This window comes from Leptosomus discolor, chromosome 14, assembly GCF_034619465.1.
Source record: "Leptosomus discolor isolate bLepDis1 chromosome 14, bLepDis1.hap2, whole genome shotgun sequence".
NCBI classification, from domain to species: domain Eukaryota; kingdom Metazoa; phylum Chordata; class Aves; order Leptosomiformes; family Leptosomidae; genus Leptosomus; species Leptosomus discolor.
The window spans coordinates 8,863,838-8,890,030 of record NC_141404.1 but is presented as its reverse complement, the minus strand read 5'-3'; the positions used below and the strand labels follow the sequence as shown (position 1 = coordinate 8,890,030).

The 26,193-nt window shown below is 46.8% G+C and overlaps 2 protein-coding genes across 5 annotated transcripts in view; one reads left to right on the top strand and one right to left on the bottom strand.

Annotated features, from left to right (window-relative positions):
* Positions 1-21,209, top strand: part of MAPK8IP3 (mitogen-activated protein kinase 8 interacting protein 3) — a 79,046-nt gene extending 57,837 nt beyond the window's left edge. For all 3 annotated transcript variants that reach the window (XM_086473071.1, XM_086473069.1, XM_086473070.1), the window contains 18 exons: positions 405-461; positions 948-1,118; positions 2,751-2,877; positions 3,702-3,797; positions 6,026-6,187; positions 7,100-7,265; positions 7,730-7,915; positions 8,518-8,704; positions 9,505-9,627; positions 9,904-9,984; positions 10,528-10,595; positions 12,352-12,500; positions 13,352-13,523; positions 13,649-13,762; positions 15,174-15,212; positions 17,072-17,251; positions 17,519-17,662; positions 18,215-21,209. In XM_086473071.1, the coding sequence (XP_086329197.1) occupies positions 405-461; positions 948-1,118; positions 2,751-2,877; positions 3,702-3,797; positions 6,026-6,187; positions 7,100-7,265; positions 7,730-7,915; positions 8,518-8,704; positions 9,505-9,627; positions 9,904-9,984; positions 10,528-10,595; positions 12,352-12,500; positions 13,352-13,523; positions 13,649-13,762; positions 15,174-15,212; positions 17,072-17,251; positions 17,519-17,662; positions 18,215-18,336 (2,344 nt within the window). In that variant the 3' untranslated portion in view covers positions 18,337-21,209. The remainder of the gene's footprint in view (positions 1-404; positions 462-947; positions 1,119-2,750; positions 2,878-3,701; positions 3,798-6,025; positions 6,188-7,099; positions 7,266-7,729; positions 7,916-8,517; positions 8,705-9,504; positions 9,628-9,903; positions 9,985-10,527; positions 10,596-12,351; positions 12,501-13,351; positions 13,524-13,648; positions 13,763-15,173; positions 15,213-17,071; positions 17,252-17,518; positions 17,663-18,214) is intronic.
* A 2,646-nt stretch (positions 21,210-23,855) lies between these two features.
* MRPS34 (mitochondrial ribosomal protein S34) lies at positions 23,856-25,905 on the bottom strand. 2 transcript variants are annotated; one of them, XM_086473073.1, is made up of 3 exons: positions 25,546-25,905; positions 25,421-25,463; positions 23,856-24,569 (listed from the first exon to the last, which is right to left on the bottom strand). In XM_086473073.1, exons 1-3 carry the CDS (start codon positions 25,861-25,863, stop codon positions 24,292-24,294), a joined length of 639 nt encoding a protein of 212 aa, XP_086329199.1. In that variant the 5' UTR covers positions 25,864-25,905; the 3' UTR covers positions 23,856-24,291. The 2 variants fall into 2 exon arrangements, with proteins under 2 accessions (XP_086329199.1, XP_086329200.1); XM_086473074.1 differs by having other exon boundaries at positions 25,570-25,905.
* Between the last annotated feature and the right edge of the window lie 288 nt (positions 25,906-26,193).

Below are 26,193 nucleotides of genomic sequence, written 5' to 3'. Positions count from 1 at the left end.
TGTTTGTCTTGCTTGTTTCTTGTGTGCTAATTAAGCTAGGAGAAGCTGTAGGGAAGAGGGTTGCTTCTGATAAATGAATTCTGAAGGCTGTGGCTTGAAGTGAATATAATGCTGGGATTTGTAGTTACCAGAGTAGTACTGTGGCAATGCTAACATTGCAGGGAGTTGATAAACTTCTAATTGAACACGCTTACTTGCACTTCACATCAACATTGAAACATAAAGTGGTCAGATGTGCTTACATTAAAGACCTGTGCATGTCACTTCCTCTGTTGTGTTTTGAAACATGATAGAATGAATTCTGAATGTTGACATGGTTTCCTTGATGGAAATGGCCTGCTGGTTGGCAGAAGCTTGGGTAAGAGATGCTGGAATTAACATGCTTCTGCTGTGTTTGTCCTTAGAGCTTCCCGTGAGCACCCATCCGTCCAGGAGAAGAAGAAATCCACCATTTGGCAGTTGTAAGTTTTTTGGTCATTTGTGTAAGATTAAGAAGAGGGGAAGCATTGCCATTTCTACTTTAGACAGCAACTTAATAGACTCTGACATTAATGAAATGTGAATTAAAAGCATTGTTAGCTGAACCCTTTTGCCTTCAGGGGCTTCCTTTGTCCTTAGTGAAGTTAAAATCAGATCTGAACATCCACATTGGTTTTGTTTTACAAGCTGAAAAAGATTATGAGTATCCTGGAATGGAAACATACATACACTCACAATCAGTTTTAATAAAGGGCTGTTTTCAGAAGGTGTCTGTTTCTGGAGGCTGAAAACACTTTATGTCAATCAAACTGAGAACTTAGCTCCATGTTTGAAGTAGGGCAGTTTTCATGAAGGGCTTACAGCCTCTGATTGCATACCATACCTCTTCCTTCCCCTGTTGTGAATCTATGGTGTCTTGCCTCCCCTGGCACCTTTTCTCTTATTTGTTGGCCTTTTTCTGTCCCTAGCTTCAGCCGTCTGTTCAGCTCTTCCTCAAGTCCCCCACCAGCAAAGAGGACCTACCCATCTGTGAACATCCACTACAAGTCCCCAACAACGGCAGGGTTCAGCCAGCGTCGTAGTCACACCATGTGCCAGATCTCCTCTGGCAGCCGCACCCTGGAGTTCTTCCCTGAAGAGTGAGTCACATGCTGTGTGCCAAGCCAGGTCCCCCTGCAGCTCTCCCAGATATCAGCTTTTTTTAAAATAAGCTGTTTTCCGCTTTAAAAAAAAAAAGGCTGTGTGGTGTTAATATGTTTCTGTCTCTTGTGGTTTGTCTCCCTGATCTTTTGCTCATCAGTTACCATGTGGGTGGGCTCAGCAAACTTTGTCCTCCTAACATATCGCTTCTGTGGCTTTCCAGGCCTTGATGGTTCCTCTCAGCAGGGACCACTGTAGGCTTGAGTTGGCCTCAGCCTTAGTTCTGCACTTGTGTTTTCAGACTGTGTGATAGAATGATGTAGGACTTTTGTGGTAGAGTGTGATGGCAGGATTGGGACAGCAGGGTGGAATGACTTGCCCAGCCCTGTTGACAGGGAGTTCAGGTGAAGACAAAAGTTCTTTCTACAGCACATTTAGGTTACAATATTTGGTTTTAATCTTAACTATGCTAAAAAAAAGCCTCTTAAGTGTTGCCACTGTGGAGTCTTCTCCCTATTCTTTATGTCTCTGATATGAAGGGAGAAAACTCTTCTGTGCTTTACTTGTCTCCAGAATGCATTCTACCGTTATGAGGTTGTACAGTTTCATATGCGGTCTGTTTTTGTGAAAGGACTTTGGAGAATGTGATGGTGAAATATTATGACTTCTGAAATAAGAAAGATTTTTTGGAAGGGGCTAGATCAGGAGAAGGGAGAAGGATTTAGAGGGGTAAATTTGTATTTTATAGATACCCGCTGCCTTTATTCTCTTCTTTTTTATCTGATTACAATATCGTAGTAACTGTGTGGTATCTGAGTGCTTTTCAGCAGTGCATTAAACGATGTGACTAACCACTGTCAGAAGCTGTTTGTTCTCTCATCCCCTCCCAGGGGAGGAAGCATGTTCAGGGAAGTGTTTTGTTTTAGCAGGGCGTTGTTTTTATTCTAAGTATATATGTCATTATGTGTATGTAGGGGTTTTTGTTTTGGATTGGATTTTTTCGCTGTTTGTACCTTAGAATGATACTTTAAAAACCTATTGAGAGCTGGAATTGATACTCAAAAAGCCTTTGTTTATATTAAAACATACCTTAAATGCTCACAGATCAATTTTTCTTTTAACCTTTGTCAGTGCAAAACTGGAGTGGTTCTGTTCAAACCAGCAGCTGCAACAGTGGTTAGTGCATATTTTCCTTGTCAGCAAAGAAAGCTTTAAAATGGACAGAAAAATAAATAGTTGATGGTAATGAAGAGGGGAAGAATTCAAAATGCCTTCCTGATGGAGACATTAGATCAGTAAATTGTAACAGCTAAGCAAAAATTGGTCTAATCTTATAGATTCATAGGTCTTATGGAAGGTTGACTCCCTGTTTCTGAAGGGCTTTTGGAGCATTGAAGTGGAGATGACAATGATTTGGCCTGACACATCACTCAGGTAACAGGGAGTTAGAGATTAGGTATGCCTATGTCTGCTTCTTAGAGTTTTTCTCCCTCTGATTTCCTACATCTGTTTTCAAAGATGGATTTGATTTGCTTTGTATTTCCTCCCTGTGCTGTGGCAACACTCCCTTAACCTTCAGCTTCTGTTTTTAACCATAGATTGAGAAGTAATGCTGTTGCTTCTCTCCTCAGTGACTGTACATCCTCAGCACGTCGCGAGCAGAAGCGGGAGCAGTACCGCCAGGTCCGGGAGCACGTGCGGAATGATGATGGGCGATTGCAGGCCTGTGGCTGGAGCCTCCCTGCCAAGTACAAGCAGGTAGGGACCACTCTGAGGGGAAACCAGGGAAGACCTAACTCTCCCACTAGTAACCTTAGCCTCAGTCCTTAAATATTTCGTGTAGAGGTATTGTATGCATGTTTTATTGTATGATAATTGTAGGCAGAGATCAAAGTAATATCTGCTGTGCATCCACTGATGTCAATGGAGGGGGCATTTCTCTGCATGAAGGTATTGAAAGAAGCTACCCAAAGCCAGAAGTGATTAAGCTATTTTGTCTAGAGCCCAGTACTTGTTTTATTTCCTTTGTTACTATAATCAGGCTTGAACATTAGGTATTTAATTTATACTCTGAGAACTCTAACAATCGTTTCATGTAAACACCAAGTGCAGTGCAGTTTGCTTCCGCTTCTCCCCAGCCGTAACATAAAATAAATTGTCATCAGCCTCATTTGTTGGCCTATGATTCATATAACTCGTCAAAGATCACCTGAAAGGAAGGATTCTTGCAATGGGGCTTGAAAGTGGATGAGTTTCAGGCCATGGTGGAAGGGAACACTAGTGTTCTTTGCAGGGAGCATCCATTGACAACCCTTTCTCCATCAGCAGTGCCATGTATAGCTTCTGTAGACCATAAATGAGGTACCGTATCATGGTGGGAGAGGCAGTCTCTTGGGTAAGCTGCTCTCATCCCTGTAGGGGTTCGTACAAAATTGTGAGACGTACAAAATGTGAGACAAAGCCTCAGCAGCGCCCGTCTCTGAGGCTGGTAAGTTTGGTTCTGCAACATGGTTGCGTCTCTCTTACCATAGCCTGGTGTTTACAGCTTTGTACCATCTTTTTCATATTCTCTTTCCCCACAGCTGAGTCCCAATGGTGGTCAGGAAGACACTCGCATGAAAAACGTCCCAGTGCCTGTATATTGTCGCCCACTAGTAGAGAAGGACCCAACCATGAAGGTACGTTGTCTCTGTGTACTATTCCAGTCCAGAAAGGGGACATGGAATAAGCAAAGAGTTTTGGTCTCTAAATGTGCAATTTTTACAACAGTCTGTATTTTTTTTTTACATTATATGTTACAAAGTCTGTCTTCTATTCCTTTTTTCTTGTGTGTGTAGGGAACAGTACCTCTCTCTGTAAGGACATAGTTTCTCAGCTGATTCTAGTTGCCAGGTCCCATGCTTCTGTCTTACATCTTATGCTTTTTTGAGACTACTCTTATAATCAGCAACATTTTATGCTTATGAAGGTTGTGCTAAGACTCCTTACGGTATAATACAAAACGATATAAAAATTCATGAAAACAAGCAGGTGAAAGTAAAAATGCATTACATCACTCTTTTTGTAGATTCCACTGTTGACCAGGATTCACTAGTAACAGGCCAAAATTATCTAGAGCAGATTTTTGTGAAGCTGTGTCTATCCATACTGGAATATTTTGAGTGGAATTGTAGTTGAGAATAGATGGTTGTCTTGCTGCAGGTAGCACAGTTATCTGCTATATTGTTTTGAAACAGGCAGAGCTGATTTTAGGATGTCATTGTGATGTTTAAGTTGTAAGAAAATACTTACGCTGTTAGTTGTTTCTAGAAGATTGATGTGGTCTTTGGGTAATATTTTGATCAGCATCTTTCCTTTATGGTTTTGGGTACATCCAGTATTTGTTTCTGAAGTCCTGTTCCCAGCATTCCTCTAAAAAACTATAGAATCATAGAATGGTTTGGGTTGGAAGGGATCTTAAAGATCATCTGGTTCAAACCCCCCTGCCATAGGCAGGGACACCTTCCACTAGACCAGGTTGCTCCAAGCCCCATCCAGCCTGGCCTTGAACACTACCACAGCTTCTCTGGGCAACCTGCTCTAGTGCCTCACCGCCCTTGTAGTGAAGAACTTCTTCCTAATATCTAATCTAAATCTCCCCTCTTTCAGTTTGAAACTGTTACCCATCATCCTATCACTACCCTCCCTGATCAAGAGTCCCTCCCCACCTTTCCCGTAGCCCCCTTTCAGCACTGGAAGGCCGCTATGACATCTCCCTGGAGCCTTTTCTTCTCCAGACTGAACAACCCCAGCTCTCTCAGCCTGTCCTCACAGGGGAGGTGCTCCAGCCCCCCGAGCATCTTTGTGGTCTCTTCTTGACTCGCTCAAGCAGGTCCATGGCTTTCTTACACTGGGGGCCCCAGAGCTGGATGCAGCACTGCAGGTGGAGTTTCGCCAGGGCAGAGGGAGGGAATCATGTCCCTCGACCTGCTGGGCACACTGCTTTTGATGGAGCCCAGGATGCGGTTGTCTTTCTGGGCTGCAAGCGCACACTGTTGGCTCATGTTCATCCTATCACCCACCAGCACCCCCAAGTCCTCCCCAGGACTGCTCTCAATCCACTCATCGCCTAGCCTGTATCTGTGCTTGGGATTGCCCCGACCCAGGTGCAGGACCTTGCACTTGTTGAACTTCATGAGGTTCACAGGAGGGCCCACCTCTCTGGTCTGTCAATCTGGACAATTGGAAATAGCTCACAGGCAGTTAGCTAAATTTGATTTCAGAAAATATGCAGTGTTTCTTTCACTTTATGCTTGTTACGTGGATTTATCCCTATCCCTAACTAAACCAGCTGATTTTTTTCCTTTTCCATTTTTTTTTTACTTCCTTTTTGCTGTCTTAGTTCTTTAAATAGCTCTCTAAGATCAGACAAACACTGATTTTTGGGCAAGAGAGTGTGTGAGGAAGCAGAAGAGTGCAAGGGATGGGAGGGGGATCAGGGAACAGGAGTGGACTGAATGTGCATCCTCAGCCAAGCAGTCACTGTCAATTTTAGTGAAGTAGTCATGCTTATTGTACCCTGAGCTAGTAACATCTGCCATGTCTTGCTTGCTTTGCTACAATGACTTCAGGACCCCAGAGTCAGAAAAAATTAGGACATTTCAGAAGCCTGTTTTCAGTTATGCACCTGATTATCTTTATTTTCTTTAAATCTTTTAGTCACATCTGTTAAAAAAACAGAGAACCTTTATCTTCCCTCCATCAAATATGACTATGTCTTCTAGTAGTAATCAACAGGATCTGTTGTTTCCAACTAAATATTTTGGGTGGTTGACATGTGCCCACAGTTCTCTACAAAGGTGCCTGAATTTAGAGACCCTGGAGCCTCCAGAATTCTTAGTTTAAGATTCCTGTTTCTGTTACTTAGCTGTGGTGTGCAGCTGGAGTCAATCTCACGGGATGGAGACCTTTGGAGCAGGAGCCTGGGAATGGGCAGAAACTGGATCCTGGACGTGATCCCCTCACCTGTGATAGGGAAGTGGAAGGCGAGAACAACAAAAGTAACCATACATCTCCTGAAAATAAAAAGGTCAGAAAAGAAAATGTATTCTTTTTTTCCCCCTCTGGTGTTTTTTCTCGTTCCATCCTTGACATGCCCCCTCTCTCAATACCTTTGTACTATGCTATGTAATGCTTTAACTTGTACTTCTGAGGCATTATCTTGTGGGGCACAGTTGTGATATTCTGGCTCTTCAGTAACTTTCTGTGTGATTTGGTCAAAACTTTCCAACTTCTGCTTTTGAAATGTTTGGAATTTTGAAAAAAATCCTAATAATAAGGGTAGTTAAGTGCTTGATGAGGGTGCTAGCAAGATTATAGCGTCCTCATCACTCTAAATTGAAAAAAAAATAAAAATCAGGCAAAGCTTTGTTAAAAAGAACATTGATACAGCAGAGTCCGTGTGTCTGTCTGGTTCAGAATTTGAAGCTCTTGAGATTTATTCTAGCTCTGTTTTTTAGTAGTCTTAAGTGTTTGGGTTTTTTTAAGAACCAAACTGTAATTTGCAGATAATAATACAATATTTTATCCTTTCTGTTTTGTGGGGTTTTTTTTCCACATTTATCTTACGCTGCTGCCCTGTAGTCTTCTGAGAGCAGCTCGCTGAAGCTGGTAGGTTGAGTGCATCCCAGCTCCATGGTGCTCTGTCTGAAGTGAATGTTCAGTGATACATTAGTCAGACATCTCAGAAGGAAATTAATGGCCAAACTCCTCTTGTCCTAAGGAGCCAGATAGGCTCTTTGGCCAGTGTTCCAAATACTAGTGCGGCAACGTGAATGAAATTTGCATAGCTCATATTGTTTGTTTGCATCAGCTGGGAAGAGACTTAGCTCTTTGAAACCACCATTGTAGTATTTGCATGGGTAAATGTTGCCAAGCACTAATATGCTCAGTCTGATCTGAGAAGACCACTGATTCTACCTGTGTGTTTACTCTTCTGAAGGCAAAGGAGCTCCATGAAATGGATGCCACGTCCAGTCGTGTCTGGATTCTCACCAGTACTCTGTCAACAAGTAAAGTTGTCATTATTGATGCGAATCAGCCTGGCACAGTAGTGGACCAGTTCACTGTCTGCAATGCTCATGTGCTCTGCATCTCCAGCATTCCTGGTAAGTGGGGCCCAGGCACTGGCTGTGATCTGCATAGGGTCACCTGCTCCACTGAGGAGTGACAAATGTGGCATCCTCGCTTCAGATCTAACCGTTGGACCCTCCTGCATTCTGCAGTTGTCTCTGAAAACCATAACTCAGATCTTGCCTTCTTGTAGGACCTTTCTGTGGAGATCCTGCACTGTTGAATGTTTAGTAAGTGTTTCCTTTGGCACGTAAACGATGGTTCTTGGGAGCAAAAGTGAGCCTTGCCCAAATTTGTGAGGGCTCTGTAGCTGGCCTGGATGGTGATGCTAGGGATGAGGCAATTTGCCGTGATACTGACTCATGCTGTGGTGCCTCCTCAGGGTTGTGAACCCTGAGGGTCAGCATCTTCCATCCGTATGGTTACCTCAGGACTACTGCTACATTTAAATTAGCAGTGACAACTAGATTTATGGGAGAATCTGTTCTTTGCCCTTCAGCGGCCAGTGAGAGTGATTATCCTCCAGGCGAGATCTTTCTGGAGGGAGATCTAAATCCTGAAGAGTCATCTGGAACAGATGGTGTCTTGGCAGGAATCACTCTGGTGGGCTGTGCAACCCGCTGCAATGTGCCACGAAGCAACTGCTCCTCGCGTGGTGACACACCTGTGCTGGACAAGGGACAGAGTGAGTTTTGGGTCATAAAACTTAATGGCAATTATAGCTAGTCCCATACAAGCTTACAGTCTTGCAGTCGCATCCTTGTCCCTGATTTAACTATTTCAGAAGCCTCGAGAAGTTTCTTGATGTGGTACAGGAAGACCAAAGGCACTTTTGGTGCATTTCTCTTTAGAGCCCTCCTTTTCTCTCTGAGCAATCTACATCCTGCAGTCTGGTTGCAGGGGTCATATAGCAGAGTATTTTGGACAGGTGATATATTTGCCCTGCTACAGTTGCTTCTTTTCTTATTGCTTTCTCCTCTGACCCATGTCTTCTTGTGAAGTCAGTTAAGCCTGTATGAAAACTATCATGCCCTTTGTGACTCCATACTGCAGTGGGCAGCCTTGGAGAACTTCTGATGTTTTGCTAGTCATAGATTGTGCCTAACTTTAAAATAGCCTCTGTTCCCCATTCGAGCAAAGACTGCACGAGCTGAGTCTGTGGTGCAGGCTCAGGGCTTGATTGAATTTGGCAAGGAAGGATAGATTAAAAAATCAACGGCCTGATTTCTGTAGAGTAGCTTACCAGGTCCTTCTCCAGTATGTCTTACACTGTTCTTTGTCTTTTAGGTGAGGTGGCTGCTGTCTGCAATGGGAAGATCAACCAATCCCAGTCTACTGAGGAGGCAACAGAAGCTACAGAGGTATCGGAGAACGGCACAAGCGAGGCAGAGCCTGCTCAGGCCCGGCCTGGGCCCCTCACGGAGCACGTGTTTACAGATCCAGTCCCTGCACAGGCACCTCTTAGGCAGAACGGGTAGGCAGTCTGGGGCCAAAGTGCCAGTTCAGTTATTTATCAGCTCTGTTTTCATAAACTTTCTGATATGAGAACCAGCCTGAGCTTCTGGTAAAGTGTCAAACTTTTTTCAGTTTTGTGCAAAATACCATAACAGATGGGATAATAGGGAGAGAAAGAAATGAAATTAAAATAAACATGGTTCAGCCTCCAGCAGACAGTGTCAGCTCTTTAAGTGCAAATATTTGATCTCTCAGTATGAATTTAGACCTGCTGTTGAGACAGCTCTTCCAAAGTACATGTACACTTAATGTTCTGACTGAAGGAGCTTATTGATTCATGTGTAAAAATGATGATTGATTTATTCTAGTACCTTTTAAGGTCTGTAAAGATAATGAAGAAAGCATATTCACCAGCCAAAAATTCTTAAGACTGATGTGATAAGTCTGATGTGATGGCTTGAGGAGCAAGGTGGAAGTCTTGGATAGAAATTGTTCCTAAATGATCAAGTTGTTTCTGTTGAAGTTGGAAATGAACAGAGAAAATCCTGTTTATGTAGTAGTACTGCATTGTTTATGTAGTAGTACTGCCAAACACTAAGTTAAGTTCTGTAGAGTTGGAGTACTTGCTATTTGTATCGGTAGGGAAAAAAGAAAGTTTTGCAAGTTGGAGATTCAGAAGTGAAGCAATTAAAAAACACTGAAGAGAAGGAAGCTATTTGTGTATACAAAGGCCTTTACCTGCTTGTGAATGCCAGACTGTGAGGATAGGTGGGTATTGCTGCTACTAAAGCCTCTAACAATGTTCCTTTGCCTCTTCAGGGAGAATGGGCAGCTGAAGACAGAGTCAAGCACAACACTGCCAGATCAGGAGTTGAATGGGGATGCTGCTGGGACTTGCAACAGTGCTGCCCCCACCATGTGGCTGGGAGCACAGAACGGCTGGTAGGTTCCCCTTGGCCTGGCAGATCTCTTTGTGACCTCCATTCTCTGGGCTCCATTGTTCATGTCCACACACCTTTAGTTCACTTCTTGTTTCTGGAGTAGGTTTTCATTGCTCGTTGTTGTTCTGAGCCCTTGGCTTATCATAGGCAGAGGGATTTAACCTCAGTTTTTTGCCTAACGTCCCCCTTTCCTACCAGAAGAAAAAGACTCAAGCCTAGTCAGGCTGCAGGTGTGGGGCCTTGCTGCTAACCCTCCACGGTTTGTCCTTTCTCACAGGCTTTATGTGCACTCGGCTGTATCCAACTGGAAGAAGTGTCTGCACTCGATAAAGCTGAAGGACTCTGTACTGAGTCTAGTGTAAGTATGCGTGCCAAGGGACACTGAAGGGGAGGGTTCGCTGCCTAAGCGATATTTTAGATGGGGGTAGCAGCTCTTTGACAGTCATCTTTTTCTTTGCTCTTCTAAGTGCATTGGTTTGTGAGGAAAGTTTCCCAAGGTTTTTGTTATTGGAAAGCCTCATACCAAGCCATTTTCCTGCTCAACTGCAGACCAGACCCAATTCAGTGAATAAGGTACTAAATGAGATTATCAGTATCAGGAGGAAGTAAGTGGGGAAGAGAAAGGCAAACTTTCACTGGGGTGTAAATTAGGTGGAATTTGTTGAAATTGATGGAGTTTGTAGTGGGAAGAAGTTAACCTGAACAGGAAGTTTATGGATGATCTTACTACAATGAAATTAGAAGGCATGACCCTTGGCCCTTGCAGGATGTTCCTGCAAATGCTAAACTGAATGGGAATTGTAGAGGGAACATAAAGATAGTGTGCAAGGATGTCAGAAAGGATTTGTTAGTCCCTTACTTCTACAGATTTTTCTAAGTATTTACTTTCCTGTGATTTTAGGCATGTGAAAGGGAGGGTTCTTGTTGCTCTGGCAGATGGAACACTAGCCATATTCCACCGGGGAGAAGGTAAGAATCAATGTAATAAGAGAAAACCAAACTCGGCTGAAAGTGTAGCAATGGATTAAATGCTATTCTGAGTCGAGAAGGAAAGGTGCTGGCTTGCCAGAGTACAAACATATGGTTAAAATGCATAGCTATTATAGACAGGTAATCCTTGTCCTAAGACAGCTAAGGCATACTTGAATACCATTTCCCAAGCCTTTTGGAACAAACCTGTGTGTGTGCTCTGTGTTGCACATGTGCAGTAAATGCAACACTTTTAGGAATACATACGCTGTGCTGTTGTTTGAGGCATGCTTGGGAAGTTTAATGCACTTGGGCCATATCGGTGTTAGCAAGCGTTCACAAATCAGCTGTAACAGGGCATGCACGGGGAGCTCCACACAGCTCAGGATCTCCCCAGGCAGATCATCTGTGCAGCTGCAAATAGGCATGCTGCTTCCCAGAGAAGTTAGACTCTGTATACGCAGTAAAAATTGATCACTGCATACACAGCAGGCAGAGCTAGGATTCTCTGGAAGTCTGGAAATCCAAATAAATGGAACCTTTGCATTATACGTGGTCAGTTTTTCTTGTTGCAAAAAAGAGAGATGTCTTGAGTAATCTGACGTGCCTTGATCTTGTCACTTCAAGGTATTTTTTGAATTCTGTATTTCTTGTCCTCTTCACTGTTGTAGGCTTTATTTCCTTATGACTTGAGCAGTTCCTGAGCTGTGTTCATGCCCGAAAGCACATGGGCATTTGCTAACTGTGACTAATGTTCACGTATTAAGAATCACAGAAAGTCGGAGGTTGGAAGGGACCTCAAAAGATCACCTAGTCTAACCCCCCTGCCAGAGCAGGACCACCTAGAGCAGGTCATACAGGAGCGCATCCAGGTGGGTTTTGAATGTCTCCATGGAAGGAGACTCCACAACCTCTCTGGGCAGCCTGTCCCAGTGCTCTGCCACCCTCACAGTGAAAAAGTTTTTCCTTATGTTCACGTAGAACCTCCTGTGCTCCAGCTTGCACCCGTTGCCCCTTGCCCTGTCATTGGCCGTCACCGAGAAGAGCCCAGCTCCATCCTCCTGACACTCGCCCTTTACATATTTATAAACATTAATGAGGTCACCCCTCAGTCTCCTCTTAGTTGTTCATTGAGTAGCAGTTTATCCAGCAAGTGAAATATAGAGATTTCTAGTTTTGTGTAATCTAAATTTTGATTGGGCCACTGACACATAAAAATTGTTGCCATCAGAAATAGGAGAAAGCTTCATGACATAAAAGCCACCTGTCTGTGAAGGACACAGCATCTGCCTGGTTAGTTAGAAAATAAGTGTGAGAGAAGGGAGATTGGTTCCTTATCTGTGATTTGACACTTTGGGGAAATGAGGTTGTCCGTCTGTGATACGAGGAAGCCTCACCACAAGGGCTGTGTTCCTTTTAAGTTTCTGTATAGTCATGTTAGGCTGTCTTTCTTCTTCCCCTGCTGTTTTTGTTGTACTTGTTAGAGAAGCCTGTTCACTTCATTATGATAAAAGCCTGATTTTGAGAGCTTTCAGACGACAAAACTAAACTTCATTGCCATGTGTTTTGTAAGTATGAGGCTGTCCTCAAATTAGTACTGTGCATTCATGGGAAGTTCACGGGCATAAACAAAATGAACATTTGAGTATGAGCTAAGCCTGCGTACCTAGATACACGTGGAAAGGTAGATGATTCGTATTGTATACTGCTGTGTCATGAAGGAGATGCATCTCTCCACACTTGTTTTTCACCATAGATGGTCAGTGGGATCTCAGTAATTACCACCTAATGGACCTCGGTCACACTCACCATTCCATCCGCTGCATGGCTGTTGTGTATGATAGAGTCTGGTGTGGCTACAAGAACAAAATCCACGTTATCCAGCCTAAGACAATGCAGATTGAGGTAAGAGAGCAAATGTGTGCGTATGCATGCACATGCTTGTGTCGTATTTATTGTTATAGCTGATTTCTGCTGCAGTGTATGGAAAGACAAAACATTTGTCTGGTCATTGGTGACTGTAGGACCCAAACTGTCAATCTGGGTCACATTATGACCCAGTCTGCCAGGCGGGTATTTATTCATTCCTCCCTTTGTAGAGCTTAAATTTTAGATAAGTCTAAACTGAGCATTTTCTTTGCCTTTACTACTGAGTCTATTAGGCCACATACTGTACAAATGTGCGCGCTTTACAGCTGCCCTTCATATGTGGTCTGAGAATTCTCCATCTGTAGGCATTGTGGCACAAAGAAAGAGTAGTTAGCAAGCCCCAGTGATGCCAGTTGCCTAAGAAAAAAAATTACATTTAGAATTTTTTGGTTGAAATTGACTGCAGTGGTGTTGGTACAAACCTATTTGACAGTGCTTGGAATAATTCTAATGAAAGGGAGGAGAAGTGCCAGATCTGAGGTTCACATCCATGAGCCAAGGCAGTTTGATCTTTGGAGTTTATACTGGAGTTGTGTGTTTTCCTTTTCTACCAAGCATATTGAAAGCTCTTGGCTTCTAAATGTTCTTGCTCCTGAAGTTGTCTGCAAAGACCATAATCTCTGCAGAGCTGCTGTAGAGCTCATCATTTCAAGGGAGGAATTTTCTGTATGCTGTAATGAACTTCTGAGGTCAGCTGGCATTAACACATTTTCTCCAAGAGCTTTGAAACCCAAAAAGGTGATCTCCGTTGAGGAAAATGGAGTATACATGTAGATAATGGCAAACCTTTTGTGAACTCACATTGGTCCACCTGTTTGGCATTTCAGAAATCCTTTGATGCCCACCCTCGGCGAGAGAGTCAGGTGCGACAGCTGGCATGGATTGGAGATGGAGTATGGGTTTCTATCCGCCTGGACTCCACTCTGAGGCTTTACCATGCCCACAGCCATCAACATCTGCAAGACGTCGACATTGAGCCTTACGTCAGCAAGATGCTAGGTGAGGCAGTAGGGACTGTCAGTAAATGGTCTGTTGCTTACTGAGGTCAGAGAGAAATCAAAATTCATTAGCAGACCTTGCTCAAAGTCATAACTGACTCTCCAATTCTTATGCATGCTTACTAGGCACTGGAAAACTGGGCTTCTCATTCGTGCGGATTACAGCCCTGCTCATTGCTGGCAACCGCCTCTGGGTAGGGACAGGGAACGGTGTCGTCATCTCCATTCCACTGACCGAGAGTAAGTGACATTTATTGGAGATAAATCTGCACGCGCCCCTAAAAAAAGAACGCTCTTGCCTGTTATTTGTGCAGCATGGTGGATGGCTCTGGCAGGCTGATGCTTTTGAGACGTTTTTAATGTGAACCTGACACAACTTTAATCATAGCAGCATTCAGAGGAAAGAGCCCTGAGTATGAGCAACCCTGAACTTGGTTTAACTCTTTCTTATTAAGGAATTAAGTGTTCAGTTGATTAACCTGTTTAAAACCAATTAGGTATTTGTTACTGTCCTTTTCAGTTCAGTTGAAGCCATTTCCTTCTTGGGGGACCAATAATATCTCTACCATCTGTATGGTCTTCTTTTTTAGCGTGACCTTGACAAACCAGACTGACATCAATTGATTCTGTAGCTACTGGAAAGCAGGAGAAACAAAGCTTTGGAACTGTAGTAAGTCTCCAACAGGAGGCCATGGGGTGAGAAGTCACCAGGAGGATCTCCCTGGAAATTTTATTTTGGCATAGACATCTGAACATTTCCATAACAGTATTTTCCAGAAACTGACCTTAGCAAAGCTTCATTTACTCAAATTAGGGCTCAGCTTTATCAGTCGAGTAGAATCAGTATCCTGCACCAAATCCAACCTGGTGAGGAGACCTAGAGTAGTAGTTCATAGGTGCATTTCTGGAGCTGGAAGTTTAGTTGAAGCTGTTAGTAATCCTGTTTTGTACCTGCCAGTCAGCATCTAATTTTGCAGGTGTGTTCTAGGTTATGATGGGGGGAGTAGGATTGGAGGCTGATCGCAGCTGCTTTCAATAGAAAGCAGCCCAGTTAACATTTTCTCACCACTTCTAGCAGGAAATCTGAGAAACAAATGGCTCTTGTATAAGAGGAGCAAACCTGTTGTAATCCTCCTGGAAGTCAGGGCTGAGATGGTCTCCTCTAAGGCTAGTGGAGCTGGATGAGCCTGGGGCTGACACCAGGAAGCCAGTGACACAGTCGTCTTTGTGCATTGCAATCTTGTCTCATTTCTGAATCCCTCTTCTAAAGCCCGTTCTTTCTTGGGGCTGCTGTCCTAATTCTGAGTTAAGGTTGTTCCCTGCTTTAAACTGGTTGCATTACCTTCTGGTGTTTCTATAGAAGTGTGTTAAGCAGTAAGGTCTCGCTAGGAACTTTAGCAATGGGTCCTTGTGACCATGGATCTGTCCCATCTCAGATACTACATGTGTCCTTGTAAGATAAGAGCAAAGTGAGCAAGAACAGCTTTGGTATAAACTGATCCGAGCTTGTAGCTCCTGCTGCGGTTTCTCTAGGTTTTATACATTTTTGTTGCTCCCTGAATTTTCTCCCAGTAACCACCTTTTTCTTCTCTCCTGTCCCACCTGTCTCTTCCCGTGCCCTTCTGTGTTCCCCTTCCTTGCCTGTGCCTAGCTGTAGTCCTCCACCGAGGTCAACTCCTTGGGCTCCGGGGTAAGTCCATTGCCTCCTTCCTTCAGCTTTCATTCCTTTTGCACCCATTCACTTTTGCAGTCACTTTCCTACCCTTCCATCCTGCCATTCAGCAATCTCCATCCATTTCTCTTCATCACTCTTTCATTTTAAGTTGCATCTGAGAAAAGCGACCAGAGACAGTAATGTAAATATCCTCATTTCCCATGGCTAAAAACATGTTCATCCATCTCATGAGACATCCCTCTGGGTTTTTTGGGTTGAGAGTACTTTATTCTTCATCAGTAGTTCCCTTATTGTAGTAGGCCAGGTTTGAGATGGGGACTGTGAAGGTTTATTCAGAGTTCCAGGAAGCAGGAGCAGACTGTTCTTCCCAGGTCTTCCTTGGTCATCCTTGTTTTTCCAGGTATGCTTCTCTCATCAGTTCCAGGCCAGTGGCAGTAGGTGCTGTGGTGCCTGGCAGCTGCAAGTAATCAGCCAAGACTTCTAACCAGAGGGGACTTTGATAAACATTAAGAATTATTTGGGTTTGTGCCAGTTAAGCAGGGTCTGAGTTAAAATTTGTGCTTACCTTAGCCTTTCCAGGGTCAGAATGGAGTGGTTTTTTCTCATTGTAAGACATTTCTGTGGCTATCCAGAGGCATTATCAACATACGTTTCCTCCTTTCACAGCATCTGATACTGTTTGCAGTAAGAAGCCAGACACTGAGTGAGAAGTGCTAGTACCAGCCCTGTCTGTCGGTCAGATGAGCTCTTCCAATTGTAGCTGCCCACAGCAGACCAAAGCACAGAGGTGCAGAGAGCCTTCGTCTTGGGGATCTTCCCCCTGCACACATTGATCTCATTCTTCCATTGAAATACGTGTACTTGTCTCGCTATCCTGGCTTGAGCCTGATAGGTAAAAGTCTCCTTTGTTCAAGTCGCTTCATAACTGAAATCCAGGCCCAGGTAAAATGCAGAACTACAGATAATTAACGGAGCATTTCAGTTCTGTCAGGAAGTGAAAGCCTTGTGATCTTAGTATTGTTTCTGTTTTACTGGTGTGGGTGCATGTGGAAGGAAAGGATCTCCCATCCTGAGCTCCAAGCACTGCTCTCTGTTCCTTGGTGAGTGGAAGTATGCACATTCTCAGAGCCTGGACTGAAGTATGCTGGCCTCTGAGTCCACCCTGAAATCCTTGGAAGCTGTGAATGGTGAACATCTTTCAGATGTTCATTGCTTGAGTAGCTGATCTGATGTCATAGCTAAATCAAGAACTGAGGAAGGACCTCACTCCGCTGCTGTGACATATACTGGGCTGAGAGGCCTTCACCAGACCCAGAGACTGCTTTCAGCAGCCTCTGTGCTCACAGCTTGGCATGAGCAAAGGACTTGACTTGGCAACTGAGCAACTTCACCAATCTAGAAAATAGCAGGTGCCCTTAATGTCTCATGGGTACAGTGGATACCTTTGGATACCCTGCCAGGTACAAACGACCAAGGTTGATCCTAGGACTGTAGGTCGTTTCTGGAGGCTGGACAGAATTGCTGCTGGTGAAGAGGCCTTCACTGGGACACCTCAGAGACCTTGCTTGTCTAGCTTGTCCTAGGGTCACTCTTGCCCAGCACCTCCAGGGATGTGTGCCTCACTAGTAGCCAAATACTAGATTTGATGAGAAAATGCAGTTTGTTATCATGTATGGATTGTTACCAGCCTAAGAGAGAGGTACTGTATAGTCTAGTGTGGTCTCCTCCATGACATCCTTTACACAAGACCTTTAAAGGGACCTGCACCTTTAAAGGTTTTCCTTTGTGGATCATGAGTTTTCTCTTTGACTGAGTCCCTTCTGTAAATGGGACTCAAAGCCATCACTGACAATATTTCTTCTCCCTGTCCCCAGCCAACAAGACCTCACCAACCTCTGGAGAAGGCAGCCGGTCTGGCGGAGTCATCCATGTGTACGGTGATGACAATAGTGACAAATCTGCCAGCAGTTTCATTCCCTACTGCTCCATGGCTCAGGCACAGCTCTGTTTCCATGGCCACCGTGATGCTGTCAAGTTCTTCGTCTCTGTGCCTGGTAAGGATGAGCACAGCCCTTCATTGTAAGGGTCTTGTCCCGCCATCCATTCTGTAGCAGGAGCTTGAGCTCATCTGCAGCAGGTGGCTGTCCATGCTGTTTCTAGCTCTTGTGGACCCCCGTGGCTCAGACATCAGTAGTTTAAATTGTAGTGACTTCCAGATTGCACCAGCAGCAGGAATTGGCCTGCCCAGTTGTGTTTGTGTGTGTATGTTAACGCATGGGGGGCTGAGCAGAGACACTGACAGCACCTCTGTCCTCTCCCAGGCAATGTCCTAGCAACCCTGAATGGGAGTGTGCTGGACAGCCCTTCAGAGAACCCCAGCACAGCGGCCACAGAGACCGAGGGGCAGAAGCTGAAGAACGTCCTGGTGCTGAGCGGAGGAGAAGGGTACATTGATTTCCGGATCGGTGAGTAACTGTGGCAGGAGGCATCTGGAACGGTACGGGGTGCAGGGCCGTGGTCATGGAGAAGGGGGATCACTGGGGAGCAAAATCTGAAAAGCACTGCTCTCCCTTTCTTCTGCCTCTGGCTGTGAGGGTGGATAGTGAGCATTTTCCTTGCTGAGCACAAGGCTGCCAAGCCCTGCCCCTGCCTGCGCCTGCAGTGCCATGTAGTCTGTGTTAATGGCCCTGGAAAGAATAAAACAATCTGTGCCATGGGCTCGATGTGGTCACCTGTGCTGCTTGAGGGTGCTCTGTATTATAAACATTGGCTTCCCCGAAAGGAATGGTGGCTTTCCCTGCTGCTGGACATGGTTTGTTCCATCCATACAGTCCTGCTTCAGAAAAGCACCATGTTTCTATAAATGTTCTCCAGGCATAAAGGAAGGTCTCAGCTCAAACTGTCTTGTCAGACTGCTGAGACTGTAGCAGGGATATTGGACTCTTTGGAAGTATTCCAGAGCAGACAATTTGGGATTTTCTTTCTTGCCTTTTTTACTCTCTGTTTTCTCTCTTCAGGGGATGGAGAAGATGATGAGACAGACGAGAATGCAGGAGACGCCACCCAGGTGAAGCCAGTACTTTCCAAGGCTGAAAGGAGCCACATTATTGTGTGGCAGGTATCGTATATCCCTGAGTGAGGATTTCTCCTTTCCCACCAATGTAAGTGTCCCTCCTCCCGCCTGAATGCCAAGATGTACATACAGAACGCCTGCATTATACCTACTGCTGGAAAACGACCCCAGACAACTGCAACGGCTCCTGCCTCAGACTGTGACCCCCTTCTAACCTCTGAACTTGCAGCTTTCATCTTGGGCCCGTGCGCTTTCTGCGTGGTTGGATTACTGTTCTGCTCTGGAGCTGGCATCTACAAGGAGAGAAATGGCAGTGCGTTGATGAAGTGAAGCTTGGAGCTAGAACTGTGCAAAACCTTTGCCCAGCACTCAGCTGGCAGCTGGATGGGTAGTGGCTCAGGTTCTCTGGCAGGTTGCCTCACTCCCACCTGCATGAGAAGTAGTACGTCCCCCTGACGTCCCCCGCCAAAGCAGTGATGGTGAATCACAACTTCTACAGCACCCTAGCAGAAATCTTTTCTAGTTCACCAGTGAACTCTCCACCTTATCCACCCTTAAGCAGAGAATAATGTCCCATGGACTGAGAGCAGCCAGGTCCAAGGAACCCTCAATAGAAAGGAGTGTCAGGGTCTGCGGCAGCACTTCTGTTTGGCTGGAGAAGGCAGCAGTGCCATTGCTGTGGGGAACACATCCTCCATACTTGCAGGTGGAAGATCTCCCTGCTCTGCTGCTGTTGTCTCGGCAGTCATGTGCTGGGTGACTGTGTGTGTGTCCAGAGAGGATTGTTTGGTAGTCTCAGGTGGGAGACAGGTGTTTGTTCATGGAGGCCACAGGGCCTTTGGAAACTGTGGTAGTAAAGGGGTACTGAAACATTGCTTTTTTAAGAAAAAGGCAACGATACTTTTAACTTGCCCTTCCAAAAATGCCAGGCAGAAAAGTACTCTTGAGTTGATTCCGAAAGGTTCAGGAGAAAGGTCTCTCTCTGTAGCATTTGGTGGCTTTTAAAACACAGGTGAGGGCAGATGATGATGGTCTGCTGTGAATTCTGCATTAACACATTGAGATTGCCTTGACTCATAAGGCTGTGTCCCCATCTCAGGAGCTGTTGGAAGGAGACGGCTGTTTTCCTTCACGCTGTTGGTTAGGAAAGTCTGTGTAGATGCAGTCAAGGTATAGAAAGGTTGTGTCTCGCCTGAGGTCACACAGAAAAATGAATTGAGGCCAGATCTCCTGACCCTTTACCTAATGTCACAAGCACCGACTTTATTACCAGGTGGATTGAAAAGCTGGAAATGTCCGACTCCTGAAAAGAATTGACAACCCCCAAGAGAAATTCTGATGGCCCTCCTCGTGTAAGCAGTGGTGGAATATTGCAAATGTGTGTCCTGCTTACAAGAGAAGCAGCAAAAAATGGGGCCAGGGAAAGCAGTTTTGAGCTCCAGATGCAGAACATGGGAGCTCCAGATTAAGAGGCAATGGTTTGTCCTCCCTTTCTGACAGCGGAAACAGTCCTGTCTCCACAAGGACAAGTTCCATTTCCTTTGAACACTTTCTCCTGGATGTTCAGGACTAGAGCGAGTAGGAGTTGTTAGTGATGACTTTGGAAGCTCCTGGTGGTCATCTTGTTTCTTCCCTGAGCTGTGCAGCACTCCAGGGTTCACAGGGATGTCCTTGTGCCAGTGTGGCGGTACAGGGACGGCTGGGGGATGTCTCCATCTTCAGGGAAGCTCCCAGCTGTGTCCTGTGCTTGTCGCCACGGACCAGGCTGCCCCCCAAGGCTTGTGGTGTAAAGCTGCTTCTGTGCTGCAGGGATGCAGTATTCCCAGGGCAAGCTCTAACGTGTAGCATCTGTCCTGATGCAGCAGCACTGAAATGCTTTTTGGATCCACAGTCAGAAAAGGCTGGGGCTTACGTTTCCTCTGCAAGGAGGCAAGAGGATACCTCTGGAGAACAGAGGCCTCAGCCACTGAAGTATGGAGCCACAGTGGTGCCCAGGCTTCCTGTGAGTGGTGCTGGTGACACACGCCCCCACACCGCTCTTCACCAAGGTAGGAAACCAGCTGGACAGTGTCCTCCAGCCGTTGGCACACCGGGCTCTGTGGCTGGCATTTGGCTAAGGGATGCTTGGAGCTGCCACCTGCATGTGGGGGGACCCTTCAGCAGGGACATTTCGCCAGGGCACTGCTGACTGTGCCAGGCTTCTTGTTCACTTCCCCAAAATGCTTTCTGCTAGGAAGAGCTCTTTGGATCACAACACAAAGTGCATTCAAGTTAACAAGAAGATTGACATTTAGACCACAGATTCCACAGACATGTAACCGTTCATCAGCTAGGGCCAGGTAAACTTTGTAATTTGGACTAATTGAAGGAAAAAAAAAAAGCCCTAGTGGGGCCAGTTCCGTAGCTCTATCAACTCTTCTGTAGGAAAATACAGAATTGCAACGTTCTTACCTCTTACTGTTTGTTCTGTAGCTGGTTTTAGCAGTTGAAGTGACAGTACCCAGTCTCCTGTCACCCACTGGGCCCTGGCAATGTAAGGAAACCAGTTTCTGGCCTCCACCAACAGGTTTATTTCCAGCTCAGTGCATGTTTTCCTCCAAGAGAAGCACATGTCCAAGAGAGGCAGCTACAGCTAAGTAGAACCAGGCTCTGCTGTGAGCTCCTGTGGGCGTTTGGTGGCTGCTGGGCAGCAAGGTGAGAACTGACTGGCTTCAACACGCTTCCTTGTCATATCTCCACTGTGATGTATGTAAAGTATCTTGTATGTTACAAAAGGATTTAAAAAAGTGTCTTAAGGCCTGTAAACTCCGCTATTTGGTCTGAAGATGGCATTCTGTAAAGAGACTGCTGTATGAATACGTTCCCATGCTTTGTCCCCTATGCTATCAAACAACAAACCATATCTGTTCTGTATGTAATAAATGTGTTAACATCAGCAAGCACAGGGCGTCTCGTTCCTGTAAAGGCACTGGGATTTATGATCAGTCTTTAGTTCCAGCAAGACACTTAAAAAGGGTGGGAATTGCAGCTTAAGTGTTGACCATTGAGCAATTTAGTGGCAAGAAATAAGATAGGGAGTCAGAGCAGAAGGGGCTGGTCCTGCGAGCCACAGTGCAAGCTGTAGCTTCTCCCAGCATCAGAAATAACAGGCAGAAAAGACAAACGTTCAGCTGCTGGCAGCTGCAGCTGTGTTCGTGGTGTCCCCTTCAGGTGAGCTGCCAGGGTTAACACATCAGGCTCAGCCTTCAATACTCAGTTTGCCAATGTCCCCTGTCAGTACAGGGTGGTACTTCAGAGTCCCACTGGAATCAGTGACATTCAGCACTGGGAAGCAAGTTCCTCTTAGTCCCAGCAGCACTTAGACACGTTCATATTTATTTTGTAGAACTGCATTAGTTCAAGGGCTGTACATAGCAATAATAGACAAGGGAGCCGCCTCCTCATGCCAGGAGCAGGTTCTGCCCTGAGCAGGGGTCCCTAAGGTGAGTCACCTCCGTGACTAACACCTGCACTTCGGTCCTGTGCAGGTCGGGGTGAAGTACAACAGGGTTAGTAGAAGCACCTCAACAATGAGGTTTGGAAACAGGCCCTGGGACCTGTCCTTCACCCCTGGGGCTGCCCCTTTTTATACGCCAGAAGCAGTTTGAGCAAGGCACTAGGTGAAGGCAGCTATGTCTGACAACCACCTGGGCAGTGGAGGAAGTGGCTCACTACCGTCACCCTTCAGACAACCACCCCTGTGCTGTTAAATGATCCAGGAGGTTAATGTACAGATTTGAGAGTCCCGGCAGAGCTCCCAGAACATTCTAGGCGTTAAATCCAACACGTGGCAAGCGGGGCTGTGCAGTGTTCCCGAAGGGAGTCTTCACAATCCAATAAGGCTCTTGGGCTGCCCAGGGCTCAGTGTGAAGACCCCCCCACCCCTGAAGGGTTAAGGCCCTGAGGTCACCAGCAGGCTGTGACTGTCCTTGTCAGCCCCACCTGGGCCCCCCCCCATACATGGGCCTTTTCCACCCATGGCCCAGGAGCCTCATTTAAGCACCAGCTGGGGCCTTCAGTCTCTGTCTGAGCTGTGCTGTAGCTGTGCCTGTCTCCAGCTGCTCCTTGGACTTGGGGGTTTGGACTAGATGATCTTCAAAGGTCCCTTCCCAACCAAGCCATTGTATGATTCTATGCCTTACGGTGTATTATCTCCATCTGCTTTTGCTTCTGGCTGGGGTCCCTGGCTGGACCCTGGTTGTGGGTCATTTCTTGCCTTATCTGGGGCTGTCAGCGGCCCCTGTTACCAGCACTTGGCTCTGCCCACTGTGGTCAGACTCCGTGGGCCTATGCCCTGTCAGGGAGGGCACTGCCTGTGCTGTGTTCAGCTCCTGGCTGTGCAGGACAGAGGATTAGGCTGTTCTACTTGTCCCATCTAACACACATCTATGCCTCCTTTCCCACCTCACTTGTCCTCAGTTTGTGTGCTGGTTCAGTAGCACCTCAATCACAGGAATGCACCAGCTCAGCCAGCCCCTGGCAGCAGAGGCTTTGGAAACCAGAGAAGCTGTTTTCCATCAGCTGCAGCTGCAGCATGAACTCTCACAGCCTCAAACAGTTTGTGCCTTCAGCAACACTCTGGGTTTTCCCTCCCCAGGACTATCCCAGTGCTTCTGAAGCCAGTGAACCAGCCCTGGCATGTGCCCTGCAGCACTCCTGCCACAGCAGAGGGACAAGAGCTCAGCTTTTCCCAGCCTTCGTGCTTTGTCATAGGACCAGCTTTTAATTCATCAGAAAAACTTTCCTTCTTTATCCCATAGGAGAGCCCCGTCGAGGAATCCCATGGAAGCCAAGGGAGTGACGGCGATCCGTTTGCTCTTGTCTGATGACAGCCTTTTTCCTGGTGACTTGAGGCCACACATTCCGCTGTCCCACCCAGGCCTGCCATGCACAGTGGGCAGGGTGGAGCGTTTCTGCTTTCCCTCAGTAAATCCCTTCAGGCTGCTTGTGATTTCAGGATGCTATCGCAAATGGAACAGCACCTCTTGACTGCCTACTGCAGCAGCCGAAAGAACTCAATAGCTGCTTCTGCAAGGAGCTGATCTGCAGGGTGACAGACCAGAAGAGCCCTTGAGCCCCACCCACAGCCGGACCAGACCCTCCAACAGTTCCTGGCACAGCAGCAGAATCCACAGCCGCCACAACAGAGAATGAAATGCTAAGACCTGCACTAAGGAGTTGCATTTTTGTGATGTTCACTACAACATGCTGCACTGGAACAGGCGGTAACTTGCGATTGCCTTCACATAGTAACAGCCAATCCTGTCTACTTTGTGTCACCAGAATTAAAATTATTTCTCCTATCTCTGGACAGACGTCGCTGGGAATAAGAGATGAATATCTTTAGATAAGCTTAGTATACAACGTCAAGTTGTGTTCCTCCCGTGTTCTTCATTGCCATCACATGTAAGTAACTCAGATGACTCTGCAGCAGTTAAGAGGCATCTGATGCTGTGCCTGTTTTGGTAAGTTAGTGACTCTGCATTTGGACCTCATGATGATCTCCATGCACTGAAAAAAAATACCAAGTTTTATTAGAACTGTGCTGCAGAAATAAGAAAACCTTTATTTTTGTTAGTAGATAGATTTGTACACAGCTCTGTGAAATGATGCAATATTCTCAGTCATTTTTCTGTGATTTATGGAGGACCCAAATTATCTGACACACGTTCTTAAAAACCTAATTTTCAGGCTGTAAAGGAAATTGTGCTCCAGAGAATTCTAGCTGGATGACAGGAGCTATGCATTCAGAGACTATATAGGGAATCAAGAAGGTTCCTCTGCTGACTGAGACCAAAGTTACAGAAAAAAAATCTGAATGTATCTGCATCTTTCCTGTCAGATGAGGTGACTGTACAGGGCTGGGGAGAAAGCTAGGAAACCTGGATATGCCATACCACAGTGGACAAGGGGGTCTGTAAGATGATGTGCTTCTAACACACAGCGAGAGCATGTGGGAAGCTCAGGACATAGAACAAGTCTTTACACTGGTGTCCCTGCAGCTTTTTTCTTTGCACCCTGATGGGGAGAGATCCCGACCTTCTCCAGGTCAATCATTGGCTCCTCTGTGATTGGTTTTCCCTCTTTCTGCCACTGCGCAAGGATCATGGCTCGGAGCAGAGGCGGGTACGGCAGGTACCGAATGGTCTCCTCTGCCACTGGGGTGAATTTCTTGAAGGCCTCCTCCTCATGCTTGGGCACCATACGCCAGTCATGGTACATGACTCTGTCAATCTCTCTCACTTCTTCTTCAGTTTTGCCTGAGAAAAGATGATGAACACCAGTGGACAACACCATTGACAACAAACCCGCTGGGAAATGCGGGAAGTGTCGACTCCCCAGTATCAAAAATGCTACAACGTGCAATAGTAACGGAAGTATTCAAAGGTTTAGACAGTGTCTTCCCTGCTATACTACAGGACCCCACTTCTGTCCTTGGAAATCAAACCAGAAACAGGCTCAAAGGAGTATGGGCAGGTTGTTCCAGTTCCAGGGTTGACTCCCTCGCTTAAATTAAAATGTCACTTAATCTCCGTCTGTTTCAGTTTCCATGGCTCAGGAACAAGAGTAATTTCACTCTACAATGATGAAAGTTCCCTGGGAAATTTAACATTAAAAATACCCAACAACTTTAAAACCTCTGAATGAGAAATGTTTCAGAAACTCTAGTAAGCAACCACCGTATGCATAATATAGAGCAGCTTTAAAAAGGGAAATCCACTCGGCTCCAAGCGTTAATTTAAAGTCCCAGTAACAGAAGTTTACTCGCCATCACCCTTGTTTTACTGACAATTTTACCTGGAATACCCTCACGTGTTCATTCAAAGCCTCCAACCATCTGTCCCCTCACCTAGTGCCCCGGCAGCACCGTCCTTCCCCACCGTCAGCCCACCCTGCTCTCACACAGCGTTTCTCAGAAACACATGCTAGATCCCAGCATTTCAAACTAAAAAGTGGAGAAATGTATTTTCTCATTAGCAGATCTGAGAAAAACAAGTTTCCCACGTGGGAAGGCTGCGGTTCCCCTGCAGCTCCCTCTCCCCCCCCCCCGCCCCCCCCGCTATTCTCCGGCCCTGCCTATCCCCCGTGTAGGAAAACCCGCCGATTTTACCTCTGAAGGTCAGGTAGCCCCAAGCTCTTCCGTGATCCATGTTCTGCAAAGAAAACGAGAGCCTGGTGAGGGACGGGACCGGCGGGGAGCGGCGGAGGGCCGGAAGCCCCGCGGGCGGCTGTTACCTCGGCCGTGTAATCCGCCTTCACCTTGGTGATCACCCAGTAGCAGGGCTCGTCGTGCGCCCACAGCCAGGACTTGCGGGTGACGGTGCGGCCCACGCCGAAGCGCGGCAGGCGGCAGAGCAGGGTAAAGAGCCGGTTCTCGTTCCGCACGTCCTCCCAGGCCCGCACCGGCAGCCGCTTCTGCGTCAGAGGCCGTCGCATGGTCTCGTAGTCCAGGGCGAAGCGCTGAGACTCCCGCGGCCGATTCTTCAGCGCCCGGTACTCGCGGATCTTCTTGGCCATGGCGGCGATGGGCCGGTGCAGTTTCTTGCGGGCCATGGCGCCGGTCCACAGCACCCAGCGCTCCGCTGGGCTCCGCTGGGCCCCGCCGCGCCGCCCGCCGCTTCCCGCCTGCCCCGGAAGCCGCTCCGGCCGGCGCCGGGGCCGCGGCGGAACGCCCGTGCTGAGGCGGAACGCCCGGGCCGCGGCCCCGCCGCCCCGGGGGACCCTCGCTGCGAGCAGCCGAGACGGCCCTCGCCCCGCCCCGCCCCGCGCTGCCGTCCTCCGGCCGGTCGGCAGCTCAGTTGCTCTGCAAGGAGCTCCGGCAGGCAGCCGCCCGGCGCCGGAGCGGGAGGCCTGCCCGCTCCTGCCGGCCAAACCCGCCCCGAG